This window comes from Asterias rubens, chromosome 17 (genome assembly GCF_902459465.1).
Source record: "Asterias rubens chromosome 17, eAstRub1.3, whole genome shotgun sequence".
Taxonomy (NCBI): Eukaryota; Metazoa; Echinodermata; class Asteroidea; order Forcipulatida; family Asteriidae; genus Asterias; species Asterias rubens.
In genome coordinates this window covers 10,621,631-10,639,380 of record NC_047078.1, presented here as the reverse complement: position 1 = coordinate 10,639,380, position 17,750 = coordinate 10,621,631, and the positions used below count along the sequence as shown (strand labels likewise).

The following is a 17,750-nucleotide window of genomic DNA, read 5'->3' as shown; positions in this document are numbered from 1 at the left end:
TCCCTTTATATGTCACTTGGGTAAAGTCTGGATGCTGCTGCTGGAAGTCTAGGGGTCAAATCAAACCAGTTTGGAGATAATTGAGTCCAAGTCCAGATAGTTTTGTTGAACCAGGAAATGGTGTGATCATATTGCATCAACACGGAAAGTTCCTGGGCAAAAAGACATCATCATGAAGGCCGAATCATAGTAACATACTGTGATAAGACCTTTCAATGTTTGGGGTATAATTATTATGTTTTTATGGATTGCAACTGTTATTGTTTCAAATATTTCTGATTTTAACATAACAGTATCCCATTTCAAAAGACTAATCATAATATCATTATTTTTTTGGGGTACTCTACTGTTAGCAGTGTTAGCATCTCTTATATCGTTGCGGTGCCCGATGCCAAAACCTAGGATTCGAACTGCCTCTAGCAACCGGGCACTCGAGTAACATGCCTGTGATTTTTGTTTCACATGACTCGGGAAAGTACTAAGTATACAGTGCTAACACACATGTGTAGGCCTATGGGTAAAAAACCCCAAAATATGATAACGTTAGCAGTGTCAGGTGTATATTGTGATCCATTCGAATGGTCTTTAGAGAGTTATTGGTAGCCCTAAGTTTTATCATAGCTTCTGATTCTCGTCATTTCAGTCTGATGAATGGGGCCGATTGAAAATTGTCTGAAAATTATAACAGGTCATAAATATATAGCCATAATATAACAGGGTCAAATCTTTAACCATAGGCCTACATCATTAGAAGTTGGGAAACCAAAGAGCCTGCTAAAGAAACAACACAAGACAAAAATAATAAATAAAACAAAATATAAACAAATAATGTAATGTAATGTATTAAGAACAAATAAAGAAAAGAAACAAAAAACGAAACAAATAAAGACGAAAGTAATTAATATCACCAAAAAAGAATGATGAATTTATAGTTAAACCAATATAAATAATTCAAGCTAAAACAAAAGGGAAATATCATAGACTTGCTATAAACTCGCCGAAAGGCAAGTTAGGTTTAAAGGTACTGCCGTCGATTTCAACAAACTCTTCCTTAATAGCAGTAGGACGCATTGAACCCATCCTAACTCGAGATCGTTTCGTGAAATCGGCTATACTGAACACGTTTGGTATTTGTCAATGACCCAGTATTCTCATTTGGTGTAGGCCTGTTCCAACGTTTGAATAACATAACAAACCTGTGAAAATTTGGGCTCAATTGGGCTAGAAGAAACAAAAAGCAAGTTGACACACATTTTTTTATTGCAACACTCTCTCGGGGCTAAAGTGACACTGTATGGCTCGGGTATTTTTTTAAACATTACAAGTTAATTACTCTATACTTTGAATGTACACACTAATTATCGGAAACTAAATTTACCCCCCAAATCACTCCTGGCATTGGATTGATTGTTTACCAGCTGCCTGTCTTCATTTTATCGCCACTGATGGTCATAATATAATGCAATTTATCATTAATTATCATAAAATGACAAAACACAAAACTAAGAAAAACAGACTAAGCTACTCATTTGGAGATGCTATCAGATGTTTTTGTACTTTAGGTTGGCACCCTTAATGGTTTGCCACCTTGCCACCTCGAGTGGTACCAATAATCTGGTCTGGCCCATGGACTAATATGATGGGCAACTTCTCTTATATCTCTTCAGTCTCCTGGCGATGACTAGAGCAAGCTATAGTCAAAACGTTGAGACGAATAAAGAACTCACTCCGCGGTAGTGAGATTAAAACGATCCTCTATAAGCTAAAATAAAAGTCCCAGCCGAAGTTCTACCTACCGCCCAGGTAGTAGTTAAAACAAACACAGGATAGTGCTTTTCATAATTGAGAAGTCTCCCGAAATCCGAAAAATCTACTGCGCGGTAGAAGAATATGTAGCAAGACAGTTCTCTACCCTGGCAAGTAGATAAACACATGGTGTTACCGCGAACCAAATCACACACTCGCTTGAATGTTCCCTGCGCAAACACATTTCTATGTCAAAAAGCTGTCGGTGAGGCTTGGCCAATGATATGGAACAATCTTCCTACTGTCGTAAGGTAATCTGCTACTCTATCTACATTTTGTATAAAAGTTCTTAAGACTCCTTTCCATGCTTTGAAGTGCGCTACAAAAATTACTTTTGGAGAAGTAAATTCAAAAAAATAATCTAACTTTGTAGTTTTCAGTAAAAGTCATTGACTGAAAGACTAATTTTTGTTAGCTTATTAATTTTTTGTCTCTGTTGTCATAACCAACAAAATATACATTATCAGGAGCTGTTTCGAAATTCATAAGCTAGTAGACCTATGATACAGTTGGAAATATGAAATTTCAATTAACATTATTGTAGACCAAAGAATTATTACTAACAACATACTAATCCTCTTTAATAATTAATAAAACTACAACTCTTCTGTTTTGCATAAAACATTAAAATCAAACAAAATATACATTAAAGGCAGTGGACACTATTGATAATTACTCAAAATAATTGTTAGCATAAAACCTTTCTTGGTGACGAGTAATGGGGAGAGGTTGATGGTATAACACATCGTGAGAAACGGCTCCCTCTGAAGTGCCGCAGTTTTCGAGAAAGAAGTAATTTTCCACGAATTTGATTTCGAGACCTCAGATTTAGAACTTGAGGTCTCGAAATCAACCATCTAAAGGCACACAACTTCGTGTGACAAGGGTGTTTTTTTTCTTCCTTATTATCTCGCAAGTTCGATGACCGATTGAGCTCAAATTTTCACAGTTTTTTTTTTATGCATATGTTGAGATACACCAACTGTGAAGACTAGTCTTTGACAATATTACCAATAGTGTCCACTGTCTTTAGTAATTAATAAAACTACAACTCTTTTGTTCTGCATAAACATTAAAATCAAACAATATATTAAAATCAAATATATCATAGGCATTTTCCCTCAATATTCAGTCCAACATTAAATCATACAAATTTAACTTGTTTTTGTTTATGCATAAAACTTTAATCTCCTAAACTATAGGTGGTTGTCAAAAATACAAGTTGTTTTTAATGTGCGACTTTTGGGACGCTTGGTGGCAGCAGACTTACCAGGTAAAATCTATCGTTCTCGGTTACGTGCGCAAGGTCAGAACTACGTCAACAATGTAAATTTACCTTGTAAGTCTGCTGCCACCTTGCGCCCCAAAGTCTCACATTGTACATATACATAACATAGGGCGAGATAAACAAATAATACTGCGCGCTAAAAACTAGAAATTTACCTTAATATTACAGCCACGTTTAAATTGTACAAATAGAGTTTCAAATAGAGTTCAACACATAACATAAACCACTGCAAAAGTATTACCTTTTTAGAAATGCCACAATTTCAGTCCAACATTATATTATTATAAAATTACAACTTTTGTTCTTCTTTTTGCATAAAACATTAAAATCAAACAAAATAACAATTTATTATATCCTAGGTATTCTTCCTTCTTTGTAATTATATGTTACCTATAATTTCTTTACAATGTTCAATATTCACTCCAACTCTAAATCATACAAATTTAAAAAATTTTCGTTTATGCATAAAGTATTTATCTCCTAAACTATACAAAGGTGGCTGCAAAAAATATAAGTTGTTTATAATTATATACATAACATAGGGCAAGATAAACCAAAAATACTGTGCGCTAAAAACTCGAAATTTACCTGAATTTAACAGCCACGTTTCAATTTTTCAAATAACGTTCAAAACATAACATAAACAACTGCAAATCCATTTCGTATTAAAGGAACACGTTACCTTGGATCGGTCGAGTTGGTCTTTGAAAAGCGTCCTGTAACCGTTTGTTATAAAATTGATATGGTTAGAAAGATGTTGTAAAAGTAGAATACAATGATCTACACAAATATGCCTCGAAGTTGCATAACTTTGACTCCCATAAATGGCCGACCGTGTTAGTTCGCGACGTAAAGGGAAAGCCGTGCAATTTTGATTGATCCTTGTGTGGATCAATATATTCTACTTTTAAAACATCTTTCTCACCATATGCATTTCATAACAAACGGTTTCAAACGCTTTTCATAGACCAACTCGTCCGATCCAAGGCAACGTGTTCCTTTAATGGTAACAGTATGCTAGTTATTCTAGAATAATGTGATGTTATTTACAACTCATATCTTGGGACTTGCTTTGAAAAAATATGAATAGCCAAGTTGATAATATTTAAAGGTACTGTACACGTTTGGTTATCGTCCAAGACCAGTGTTCTCACTTGGTGTATCCCATCATAAGCATAAAATAATAAGCCTGTAAAAATTTGCGCTCAATCGGTCATCGAAGTTGCGAGAAAATGATGAAAGAAAACAACACACGTTTGCTTTCAGATAGGAATAAAATACTTCTAGCTAGAAGTCTTTTATTATTTTAGTGAGATTACTTTTTTTCTCAAAAACTACGTTGCTTCAGAGGGAGTCGTTTCCTACAATGTTTTATACTATCAACAGCTCTCAAATGCTCGTTACCAAGTCAGTTTTTAAGTTAATATTTGTTTTGAGTAATTACCAAACGTGTATCTTCCCTGTTTTAGAAACCATTCGATTGTTTTAAATCAGAAAATAGAATAAGCTGTTGCAAACTGCTTATCAACCAAAAGTACCAATGGTTATCTCATTGGGGAGTATACAGCCACAGGCTGCCATGTCATTCACAAGGCTTTTCAACCTCTACCCTCAAAGGTATACCAATTATACCCCTTTAATTAAAGTATGAACTTCAAGATTTAGGTAAATAAAAAGGCCCTTTCCACCAGATTACAAAATGTATATACAAATTTTATATATATCTTTAAATCTCTTTTAGAAATATGAAACTAGGGGTAGGGGTGGCCTTACGTTGGGGTTGCGTGAACTATTCCGGAGTATGTCAAAGTACAGAGTTTGGGGCGTTCAGAAGGTCAGAGCGCGCTCATGGGGGCCCGCGGAGCTCCATTCCCCACCAACTGGTCAGGGCCGACGCGGTCCGGCAGACAAGGCGGACCGAATGGACTAACATTTTTCCTGCTCGCCATCAGGTATGGTGACCGCATAGATGGTTTCCTCGTAGGCGTTTACTACTATGTAATCCTGTAGGGATAAAAAACAAAAAAAACAATGATAATTGATACAGGTCATGTAGCGCCCCCCCCCCAAAAAAAAAAAAAAAAAAAAAAAAAAAAAACAAGAATAAAAGAAAAGAAAAAAACGTTCATCTTCCCCGTCGCCTCCTTTGTTTTATTGTTGTTTGTTTTTAACAACAACAAAAAAGATACATTTTAAACATTCTCAGACGATTTTGTTTTCTTCTGAAAAATGGCACAGCCGTTCGTCTGAGGTGTTGAATTCAATTCAATATTGAGAAGTTACTTTGTTTTAAAAAAAACTACGTTACTTCAGAGGGAGCCGTTTCTCACAATGTTTATACTATCAACAGCTCTCCATTGCTCGTTACCACAGTCAGTTTCTTAGCTTCACCCAAACAATAACGTTTAGTAATTGCCAATAGTGACTGTCTAGTGCCTTTAACTGACAAACATTCTACAGACACTCACCTTGTCCAATTCTCTCATTTGTCGAAGCTCGTCTGCAATTCTTTCAAACGTTGGTCGTCTGTCTGGCTCCTCCTCCCAGCATTTTAGCATCATCTCATACCTAAACAACATCCAAGTAAATGTTAATCCGGAGGTCGTTGGTTCGAGTCCCACTCAAGTAGTCAATTATTTGTCTTTGTTCAACCCCAAATCATTTTTAAAAAGCTGTGCACAGTCAGTTTCCCTTTTGGTTTACAAGTAGAATAAAGAAAGACAGTTCTCTAAAGAAAAACCTCGACCTGGCAAGTAGATACACACATGGTGTTACCGCAAACCAGAGATACCTCACCATGCAATGCCTCGAATCATATATAAAGACATCATTACAAATCCATTGTACTGAAATGAACGTAAACCTACAGTCCCCTTGCATGTGACGTCACAAGACCCAAATAGCGCCCTCATTGATGTGAATGAAGACTAATAAATCTATGATGAAGACCTTTCATTGGCTAAAAGTTGTGCGCGGCGCATAATGTGCCGATCCCAGGGCAGACGCCCAGATAAGTGACTCAACTCAGATCAATGACAGTGGATTCAATGTACCGGATCTTGGTATACCACTTACAGTAAATTTATAGCTAACTTACAGTTCCTCTTGGCAGTGTGTTGGTTGGGGCATACGGAACCCAATACGAAGTTGCTTTAGCATCAGTTTAGCACTCATTGTAGGATATGGGCGCGCACCTGTGTGTATACAATTGAAATGAGAATAAATAGTGACACAGCAAAAATAGATTGTTAATGTCTCATTGTATAGAGAAGTTTTGCTTCCTTTACACCCCTCAAGAATCCTAGGTCGGAATTGGCTCTGATTTAGTGTTTCATTCTGGGTCAGTAATATTTTATTATTTTAAATCTTCAGACGTAAACACAATGATTACAAGTTAGGACAGGAGCTTTTTCAAGGCTATTCAAAAGTATAACAACTGTCATCCTTAAAGTAACATTACAGAATTGGTTTTTGCTAACAAAATAGTGCTGGCAGTGTAAGCACTTTATGTAATCCACCATATACATAAATTGACAAACCCGTAGAAGTTTGAGATCGATCGGCCGTCTGAAAATCAATCGTAGTTGCTTAGTAAAAGTGGGATGTCACAATACAAATCACTATGGTGACACTGACAATTTGTCTTACAATGGATGTTATGGCTTTGCAAAATGTATTGGTTTACGAGGTGATGTGGCGCAATATGCAACCATGCAGACCAGACACACCGGGGGGGGGGACCCCTTCTCTTTTCGATACTGCACTTGGCTCCTTTACGTCTGCTATTACACAACACACGTGACCAATGGATTTGCGTCCCATCCGAAAGACGAAGCATCATGGTAAAGTGTCACGACTGAGACTCGAATCCACACTTCGCTGATCAGAAACACCATGGGCCGGTGCTCTTCACCGCTCGGCCACGACACTTCCCTAGCCCTAGCCCCCAGCCCCAACCCTAACCTAACCCTAACCCCAAATTAAACATTTCACCGCTAGGCACGCCAGAAAAGTATTTTCAGGCAGAACTCACCAAGTGTAACGATTTCCCATAATAGTACACCAAATGACCATACGTCACTCTTTGTTGTGTACATCTCATCCAGTATAGACTCCAACGCCATCCATCGTAGAGGCAGTCGTCCCTGGCAACAATCATCACATTGAAAAGATAATAAAAAATAGTAATAAAGAAGTCTTAAATAGCGCACGTATCTACCAACAGGGTACTCAAGGCGCTTAGTATATACATTTTTACAGAAAGTAATATTGAAGTTATGAATTCTAAGACCCAATTATGTAGGGATAAGCTACAAACATTAATTATAGGCCCTACAAACATTTGTAGGTCATATTTTTATTTCATTAAAAAAAAAAAGCTTTTCGATTTGCCATTCCGTCCTTCGATTACCGAAACATGGTAATTTTCTGGACGCAAGGTGGCAGCAGATTTGAAATAATGCTAAAATAAGAACACTTCTCAAGTGTAGTTTTACTAAGGTGATGATACAAACGCGTGTCATGACTCCACTGTTTAGTCAACTTACCTCTGATTTTCTTTCGTATACTCTATTGTCAATCACATCTCGAGCAAGTCCGAAATCAGACACCTTGCAAGTCATGTCTTGAGCAACCAGAACATTGCGGGCAGCAAGGTCTCTATGGATACACTGCGACAAAACAAAACATAAGTAAATCCTAGAAAATTGTCCATTAAACTTGGAAATGCCAAGAAGAAAAAAATGGGAAAAAAAAATCACGGGTACCCTTGCATGTACACGTACCTTCTGCGATGATATGTAGTGCATACCATCTGCTACGTCATTAGCAAACTTCATGAGGTCCCCGGATGACAGTGACTTACTAGCACCATGTAGGTTACCATAGACCCTCGTTCCTTTAACGCGACTGTCTTTCATTAAATCCTTCAGATTACCTTTGGACAGGTACTCAACTATAATGTACAGAGGATCTGGAAGGGTGAAAATATGCAATGAAAAGTATTTCATTTACATTCACAAAGGCTTCTAAAGCCCGGTTCATACTTCCTGCGAATGCGAATGCGAAGCGAATTTTGGTGACGCAACAATCGGTACGCGCTCCATTTCCCTTTGTGACGCAATGGAATTCGCATCGCACGAAGCATTCGCAGGAAGTATGAACCGGGCTTTAGGCCGTGTCCGAAACGGCGACTTCGGCTACAGTACGGCTAGATCAGCGCGTCTGCTAGGGTTGACACGGCCTAAGAATGTAAAAAAAGTGTTCGAAACCTTAATATTTTTTAGAGGTGAAGTATCTGCGATAGTTTCAAACTTTAAGCAGAGGAAGAAATACTGAAAAGAAACGGCAGAAATGTGCGTTATAACAATGCAGAAATGTCAAACTTCACAATTAACAACACATTATCAAAAGAGTGCACTTATATATTTATTTTTTGAGAACCGCAGTACTTTGAAGTGAAATATTTCTCAAAATGTTTTAGTATACGCCGCTGTGATAGGCTTCTATCCAAAAAGTTATATTATTTCCATTGACTAAAAGAGAGACTACCAAACGTATTATACCACGTTTCCTTTAAGTGGTAAAAACGACTTCCTAAAAAACAATCATTAAAAGAAAAACTGACAGTTGTACCTTGTTCGACTGAGAATCCCATAAGTCTGACAACGTTTTTGTGATCAGGCAACTTCTTCATCAGATCCAGCTCTCGCAACAAATCATCTTTGTCGCTTTGACTTGCGCCCTCTACAAAAAAAAATAAAATAAAATAACCTGATTGCTCAGTAGTGACTGACCCTACACTGAAATTGGTCAATATCTCTCAAACTAGAGATAGCTAGTCGAAACGTTGAGACCAATTATTAAGAGCACACTTCTACCTCCATTGTGTAGGTATATAAAAAGCAGGACAGTTCTTTTCAGAACGGATGTATTCCGAATATCTATTCTGCGGTATTGGATTGTTACTGTATATCAAGACAAATCTCAAAAGAACGGTGTTACCGCGGTGTTACCGCAAACTAAATATAGATTGAATTATTTTGTAGAATTATTATGACATTGACGTTCCTCACGACTTTGTATGAAAGTATTTCGACAGAGTCTTTGAATGCAATGCCGAAAATTACAATCTTGAAGGTAAACATTTCACAATAAAATTTGAAGAACAAAGATGTTCACGCGTCAAGTTAATATTGCGGGATTGCGAAAAATGCAAGCTTTCACATAATGTGACGGGAAAGGAATCACAGACTTTTGTTTGCCATACTTGAAACTCTTACTTAACTTCGACTAGTTTAGTAGTAACTTATTAATGTATAAAAAACCTTTCAAGTTTGGAGGTTGCTTATTCGCTACGCACCTTTGAGTGTCTTGACAGCGACTAATGTCACTTTCGACTTCTTAAGGATTCCTGTTGCTTCAGCCAGAAACACCTCACCAAAGGCACCGTGTCCAAGCTCCTTTATAATCTTCAGCATGTCACGTGGGAAAGACTTGTCCTTGAATAAGACGTTCGCGTATGTCCTGTCTGTTGGTTCAACAATGTCTGAAGAAAAACATAAACAATAGACCTATATCACGCTGTCACCATTTTGTAATGTTCCATGTTTCCAATAACAGTAATGTGTGCTAACATGCATTGCGCATGGCACCAGACTATTATTTCGTCCAGCCCCAGTTTGGTTAAAATGAGTTGGAAGGGAGTAAAATCAAGATGACCACACCGTGATAAATGTATTTAGGGTCCTGTAGACTCGGTTCAAGTCGGGTGTGCTGTTAAACCAAAGGCAACGGTACAGAGCTAGCTGTGCCAAACTTGTTAAAGGCACTGGACGCCCGACACTATTCGTAAATACTCAAAATTATTCTTGCGTAAACGAACAGTGGAGAGCTGTTGATAGTATAAAACATTCTTGCATTATTCTCTCGCAACTTAGACGACCAATGGGAGACTTTGGGACGGGTGGCAGCAGACTTACCAGGTAATTTCTATTGTTTACGTAGTTCTGAGCGTGCGCTCATGACCGAGAACAATGGATTTTACATGGTAAGTCTGCTGCCACCAAGCGTCCCAAAAGTCTCCCATTGAGACAAAGTTTTCACAGGTTTGTTATTTTGTGCATAAATATGTTGAGATACACCAAGTGATAAGACTGGTCTCTGACAATAATTACCTATAGTGTCGACCTAACGTGCGCCTCTACAAACTGGGCCCCTGATATCCGCAGAGGTAAAGACTGGTGCTGGCTGATATACAACTTTTATGTCGGTTTTAACTGCAAATCTCCAGAACCATGAAAGCCATTAGTCTTGTTCCCAGACCCAAAAATCTCCGACTAGGCTCTGTCGAATTTAGGGTCCGGTATCACCCAAAATCACGTAACCAAAAAGGAGGAATTCCTCCTCTTTCGAAGTTATCCGAAATGTTCCGAACGTGTTGTCGTCAACATTCGGACAGTATCGTTGATGTTCGGTACGGACTCGTAATGTCAGTCCTGTCGGCCGTAGATCCAGGAGTTTTTATGCCAGTTATTGCCAATGCAGGCGTTGTGCCTAAATAAAGCGTTTGCAAAGCGATGCGACAAGTTCAAAATATATAAACCTGTGAAATCGCTCCGGGATCTGGGAAGTTTTTGTCATTTTTTTCAAAAATATTTTTTTAAAGGTGTTTTGACTTGAGTGTTCATTAGACATTGATTTAGGATTAAGTTTCATGATTTTTTGAAAGTGGTAAAAATGGGGAAAATCTGGTGACTAGCTGTCGAAATTATACGTGTTGAACTAGATTGTCATTAATTGCCGATCAAAATAATCTCGTAACCCTCCGGCCTGGCGGCCGTCGGGAGGAGGGTTACGTTATCGCAACTAGTACGATACAGTGCAGCTATGGTTTCCCTGGAGATGACCCCGACCCTGACAAGTTGCGTCATGCTCTATTTTTAACCGTGGGTGATACCCGACCTAAGATTTTGAACAAGAGACGTCAAGGAATCTTTGGTCAGGGGACCAGACTAGAAAGCCATGTTAACAATCGACCTGGTAAGTCTGCTGCCACCTAGCGTTCAAAGGTCTCCCATTGTTGTGTTACACTATTAAATAATGAAGTTTCTATTCTTTGGAGACGATGTTGTCATCTTCCAACATTATTCTGATGTTGTTGAAGTTTATGAAAGAACTAGTAAACAATGAGCATTTGCGAGCATATCATTGTCTATGAAAACAAAATCGTCGGCCTTTAAAGACACTGGACACTATTGGTAATTGTCAAAGACCAGTCTTCATACTTGGTGTACTATGCATTAAATAACAAACCTGTGAAAGTTTGAGCTCAATCGGTCATCGAAGTTGGGAGATAATAATGAAAGAAAAACACCATTGTTACACGAAGTTGTGTGCTTTCAGATGCTTGATTTCGAGACCTCAAAATTCGAACTCTGAGGTCTCGAAATCAAATTCGTGGAAAATTACTTTCTCGAAAAGTACTCCACTTCAGAGGGGCCGTTTCTTACAATGTTTTATACTACCAACCTCTCCCCATTAATTGTTTGATACCAAGTAAGGTTTTGTGCTATAATTATTTGGAGTAGTTACCAATAGTGTCCACTGCCTTTAAGTTCCTTTTAAACGAAATTTAGCACCGAATAATTGTTTATACATTTTTATAGATACCTGCAACTTCTTGATATTCAGCTGTTCCTTCCAACCCGTATCGTTTTTGCTCCAACCCTTTGGGTTTTCTGCTCGAGAGAATAAAAACAAAATGTGAGGCATCTTATCAAGTAAACAGCTAACGCGGGACGTGGGGGTGTTTATAACCGGTTGTTTTCGGTTAGCATTGTGCGGTTTCATCCTGTGCGGGTTAGCCCACAACCTCATTCCCCCGGGGGGGGGGGGGGTCGATCTCGCCGCGCCATTTTAGCGCATGATTACGAGGATGCATTACTACACGCACAAGTAAATATCCGAAAACTGTCTCATAAAGATGCACCACACGTACAGAACTCAAGGACGTCGGAAACACATCAGTTTTTACAGAGTTTCCTACTTCATTAGTTCTTTCTAGTGACTCGTTCTTAATCGGCCGTTTATATCCTTGCAGGGTCGTGGCCGTGCGATAAATCGCCAATACCCTGCCGGTTTTAAAAGGCCGATTAGAACTCCTTTTTTTCCCCGTTAGTTTGCGTTTCGTGAAATCGGGTGTTGTAATTTTATAGGGTAATCATTTCAGATCATTATTATTATCATTATTACTATTTGTTGTTTTAAATAATTATATTATATCTACCATTGTCACTTATTGTAATAAACAGACACAAAACAAGAGGAAACAACCAAAGGAAAGTTTACCTTTGCGTTGTCAAGTTTATTTCCTCTGCTGGACCTGAAATGAAAATGAAAGTAAAATAAATCAACACGTACAATTTAAAACTCATTTTCAACTTGTGTCTGTTTGGCATTTTATTTAACTACTGAAATGTAAAGTTACTTACCGTTTCGATTTTTGTTTTTTTTACTCCAAAAAAACAATCCAAGAGCGAAAACTACTATTAAAGCTATTGAAATCACCCCGACGGTTACACCAACAGCGGTACCGGTAGTCGACGAGACGGGCGGGTTTGTCACTGGAGTGTTTTCTGTGCAAAAAGACAACATGTTTTATTTATTTTAAATCTTTAGACATCACAGTGATTACAAAATGGACAGGGGCTGTCAAGGTTAAACTTAAGTATAAAAACTGTCATCTTAATATGGGTACAACCTACCCCCACCGTATACCCCTAACCGTACAACTTGTACCCGCAAGTCTACTATTTATTTTTATATGGTTATTCTGACACAACTATAATTATAACAATATAAAAAGGAGATCGCACCCAAACAAGTGAGAAGACTTTTCATTTGGCAATTTAAACTGAGGTGTCCATGCCTGCAAACTTACCGGGCTCCATCACGTTAATGAAATCACCGCAAAGCTGACTGGTCAATTGACAAAGCTTTGCACGCACCATCTCCACGTCTCCGATAGCCCGCCCTCTTCGTTTTCGAGTTTGTAGACACCAATATGATAGCGTAAAAGTGCCGTTAGTTTCGATGCAGTCTCCGCAAGAAGCCCAACCCGAGATGCCTTCGCGTTTAACTTCCAGTTGGATGCATTCGCCGTTATTAGCATTCAATCCGTCAATTTTCACTGTGCCCTCATTCGAGTCAAACAATAAGGTGAAACCTTAAGGGGGGAAACACAATAAATTAATAATAATTATTAAAGGTGGCATATGAACATCGAGGTGAGGGCTACTGACCCAAATCAACTGCTTGCCCTCTAGGGACACCCACCCCTTGGGGAACCCCCTCACATCAGTTTAGAAGGATGTAGGCAGGGGTATCATAACCATGGCTTAACTTAGAGCAGATTGCATTGGATGCGTTCTATTTACCCGGGTCGACCCTGATCTGCCCCCGTTCGAATAGCCTCAACGTCATTCCAGGGGCTTAATACCCGTATCGGCCCCAAGTGCCTTGCTTGTGGAACGGGTCACGTGGTGCTGGCCCGATGTGCATGCCGTCACCAAGAGAGAGCGAGTGATCGTTCGACTACCTCTTGCCGGGGGGGGGGAGGGGGCTCACCTAAATGAGCACCGTGGGGTCGACACAGGGAAGCTTCTCGAACGTACCCAATGATACTTTCAAAATTTGTTACGAAGCAGTTATGTGCTTTGCTAAAGGTTACAAGTTAGTGTTATGGTGGTGTGTCGAACCCACACTGCTGAGAGAAGCACAGCTTGAGTCCAGCTAACTGGGCCAGGCCTGTATGCTTCCCATTTCTTTTACGAAGCATTTACAAAGTGCGTCCTCTAGGGCACTTGCTTACAAATGAAATATACAATCAAGGGTTTTTTTGTCCTGAGAGTATTAGTTTGACTTTTATATCAAAAAAGTTAACGAAAATATTTACTGCATTCAAACTAAGGCAACCGATCTGAGTGAAAAAGGGCCGATGTTTCAAATTAATAAATATGTCAATTTTTTTTTTTCACAAAGCTAATTTTCTTCATTTGATTTTTTTTGTACTAAATCTTTTAACTTTGGCTGCAAAAGTATATTGTTATTCATTCATTTATACAATTATAATGACGTGAGAATTTACCTGAATCCGAGGTTGGAACTCCAGCTAAATGATGCGTGATCATATGTTGATATAAACAAAAATCAGTGACATAAACTAATGGTTAAAAAGTCAATACAAAATTGTTTAACCACTTATGGTTATAAAAATGACAGACAGGAATGTGTTTCCTGTTTTATATTTATGCAAATAATTAAAGATGAATAGCAACTACACGATATAACGCTTACATCAACATGCTTTTGTGTTTTTAGTGTGATCAGTCTTGATTGGCGAAGCTGCTTTTGTATAAGTCACCCAGCAGAGGGCACAACTCGACTGTTTGGGAGGATGACTAGGAGGGACTGGGCAAATCTATGAATCTGGAACAAGATTCGTAATTTTGAGCCAGATTTAATTGTTTCTCACATTGTTTTAAATTACCAACAGCTCTCCGTTGCTAGTTACCAAGTTTATATGTTTATAAATAATTTGAGTAACAACCAAAAATATGTACACTGACTTATTTAAATAATCAAAAACAGAATAGTTTAAAACTTACGTAAGGTGTATTCCAGAATGCTGCCAGGACTTGGATTTCTCCCCACGTCATTCTCAGCATAGACCTGAATCTCGTACTCTGTGTATGACTCGAGACCATCCACATTGTATGTAGTCACCCCTCCCTCAATCATATCGCTGAATGTCTCTGAGGAGTCTGCAGTCTTCTTATGGCTGACATGAAACCACTGAGTCTCACCACCATCATAACCAGCTGACCATCGCACTGCTAATGAGCTTGAAGTTTGGTCAGTCAATACGACACCCGTTGGCTGGTCTGGTACTCCTGTTAACCAACGAAACAGTGAAAAAAAAACTCGGATAGTTGCTTCATCACGATGTTGAGCCAAGTCGTGCAAGCGCAACCATTGCTTCGTCCTTCGGATGGGACGTAAAGCCGTTGGTCCCGTGTGTTGTTTAAACGCTTCTCAGATATGTATTCCTATGAAGGAATAGTCTTCCTGCTTTGACATAATCATTTGCCACAGATTTTAGGCAACATCTCAAGAACGCGAACTCCTTTTTTTCTTTTCTTTTTCATGCAAAATATGTAATCTGTTTGTCAGTTTATGTATGATGGAAGTGCTTACAATGCCAGCTCTTTTATTTTTTTATTTTTTAGCAAAAAACAATTATGTAATGTTCCTTTAAACATCTGTGCAACTGTATAGCAAAATCAGTTGACCGCCAATGATTCTTTTTTGGTTAACAATTGTTCCTCCTTTGCTACAGCAAATTTAGCTACCATTATATTACAGACAGATTGTCAATTATAGGCTATTACCAATCGTAATGTAATCTTACTTGTTCTATTGACAATGATTTCATGCTTGTCTGCTTGTCCGATGCCATTGTTGCTGTTGCAGGCATACACTCCATAGTCCACCTGAGGGTCCACTGCCCAGATGCTCAGTGTACTGGTGGTCACATTTCCAATGGTCAGATCAGTATCAGATGTTGTATATGATTCTACCACCATGTACTTGTTACCATTTCCACCGTTGATGATCTCTACTCCATCCGGATCGAGCCATGTGATGGTAGGTTCGGGATTGCCCTTTGCAATGCAGGTCAGGTTTGCTGTAAGACCACCCCCGATACCAACCTCAGTAAGGTGCTTGTTGGTGATATTGCCTTCATCTGGTGGTCAAACAAAGCCACTGACGTGTTAGTGCTGTTTGAGACTTTGCATGGTATAAGGTATGAAATAGATAACTGCTCAAAATCCTTTGAGATATCTATAAAAAAAAACCGCTACAACCCTTTGAAGTAAGGTTTATATATATAAAATAGGATTAAAACAATTTTATAAAGCTGTTTACCGGTAAGCAATTGTTGTGCTTACTGTAGCAGAACAATGTGCGTTATTAGCGTAAACGTATTTCACCATGATTTCTCAATTAGGCGAACAAATTATTTGGCACGTCACCGTGGATTTGCATTTTGCATAGGGTGCGTTCGATCAGCTTCCCTGGGTCGACCCCGGTCTGCCCCCGGTACGTTCGAATAGCTTTGGCGTCATTCCATGGGCACACCCGGGTCAGCCTCCAGTGACCTACTTGTGGAGTGGGTCACTTGGGGCTGGCCCCAGGTGCATGACTTCACCACGAGAGGGCGAGTATGTGATGTTCGATTAGCTCTTGTCGGGGTCGACACAGGGAAGCTAATCGAACGCACCCATTATACGTCACTCATGTGCTTACCGCAGGTTGCCAGCCTGTACCCTTTCTTACGGTTAACAGGTTTATGAAGTACTCCGTAGGCACACCGCGGGTGATTTTACATGTTTTATGAAATTGGCAGGCACACTTACATTGGACATTGATAGGACCCCATGTCTTCTCTGGTAATGGTGTTGAAGTCCATAAGGCTCTACTTGCAGTGCACGTAATGAAGTGTGTGTTGTCTTGTCTCTTAGGGGTAAACTCAAGCTGACTGGTAAACATGAAACGTTGACTGGTTCGTGATAAGACTGCTGTTGTATCAGGTTGGTTCTCTATAGGAGTGCCTTCATTAGACCACGCCAAGTACCAGTCATCAGGGTATCCCAAGTCTGCTGTGCATGTCAGTGTAGTCGCCATATCCTCAGTCATTGTAAGACTACCTGATATCACAGGGATGTCAGGTGGACCTGTATTGGAAAAATAGTGGACGTTTTTGTTTTATAGATTGTCTGTCTGAGTTGTAACTTGAACGGAGCGCACACTAACACCTTGCGGGTCCAAATTGACCCGGTTTTCTGGGTCCCGTTGTGAGAATGACCTATTTCCGGGTCCTGTTGACCCGGGGAAGCTGGCTAAAAATAACAAAGAAATGGTTTAAAAACATGACACGTGGCGTGTCATGGCCCAGCGGTTAAGAGCACCGGATTCAAGCTCTGGTGTTTGATCAGCAGAGTGGATTCGAGTCGCAGTCGTGACTCTTGTGTCATACGCTTCGTAAAGTAGGGGAGGTAGTGCAGTCAAGCCATACATCCTCATTAACTGCACAGGGTTAATCATGTTTCTGCCCCAGGAGTAGCTGGCAATGGCCTCTGGCAAAAAAAATAGATTGTAGCCCACACCTTGATGTGGCATTCAGGTCTTGTGTGCCTGGCAACTTGCATAATAAAAATAATAATAAATACACATTTTTAAAGCCAGTTTCCGTGTCAACTTGACCCGGAAACAGGTCAGGCTCAACGGGACTCTGAATCCAGGTCAGCTCTGACCCGGGAGTTCTTATGGGATGGCGATTTTACGATTTGACAAGTCGAGGGAAGCAAAATACAGTTTGTTAGGGTCAAAAGCTCAGATATTTTATGATGCGAACAAACCAAAAACCGCTTTACCAAATTAATGGGCAAGTAGAAATTATGAATGTGTAGCCTACATGTCAATATTCAAACACCTGAAATGTTTGTTGCCTTACAAGGTATGATTGCATTTTAAGTAGGCCTACACTGGACAAATTACTTATTATAAATAAAAATCACATACAAAAAAAATGCAC

At 39.2% G+C, this 17,750-nt stretch overlaps 1 protein-coding gene across 6 annotated transcripts in view; it reads right to left on the bottom strand.

Moving 5' to 3' along the window:
- Nucleotides 1-4,558: 4,558 nt before the first annotated feature.
- Nucleotides 4,559-17,750, bottom strand: part of LOC117301390 (proto-oncogene tyrosine-protein kinase ROS-like) — a 32,649-nt gene continuing 19,457 nt past the window's right edge. For all 6 annotated transcript variants that reach the window (XM_033785343.1, XM_033785342.1, XM_033785345.1 and 3 more), the window contains 16 exons: nucleotides 16,573-16,890; nucleotides 15,564-15,899; nucleotides 14,761-15,045; nucleotides 14,241-14,264; nucleotides 13,035-13,319; nucleotides 12,586-12,729; nucleotides 12,443-12,476; nucleotides 11,765-11,832; nucleotides 9,456-9,641; nucleotides 8,729-8,839; nucleotides 7,879-8,066; nucleotides 7,642-7,764; nucleotides 7,128-7,239; nucleotides 6,192-6,288; nucleotides 5,563-5,662; nucleotides 4,559-5,098 (listed from right to left, as the gene is read on the bottom strand). In XM_033785343.1, coding sequence (XP_033641234.1) covers nucleotides 5,021-5,098; nucleotides 5,563-5,662; nucleotides 6,192-6,288; nucleotides 7,128-7,239; nucleotides 7,642-7,764; nucleotides 7,879-8,066; nucleotides 8,729-8,839; nucleotides 9,456-9,641; nucleotides 11,765-11,832; nucleotides 12,443-12,476; nucleotides 12,586-12,729; nucleotides 13,035-13,319; nucleotides 14,241-14,264; nucleotides 14,761-15,045; nucleotides 15,564-15,899; nucleotides 16,573-16,890 — 2,489 coding nt within the window. In that variant the 3' untranslated portion in view covers nucleotides 4,559-5,020. The remainder of the gene's footprint in view (nucleotides 5,099-5,562; nucleotides 5,663-6,191; nucleotides 6,289-7,127; nucleotides 7,240-7,641; nucleotides 7,765-7,878; nucleotides 8,067-8,728; nucleotides 8,840-9,455; nucleotides 9,642-11,764; nucleotides 11,833-12,442; nucleotides 12,477-12,585; nucleotides 12,730-13,034; nucleotides 13,320-14,240; nucleotides 14,265-14,760; nucleotides 15,046-15,563; nucleotides 15,900-16,572; nucleotides 16,891-17,750) is intronic.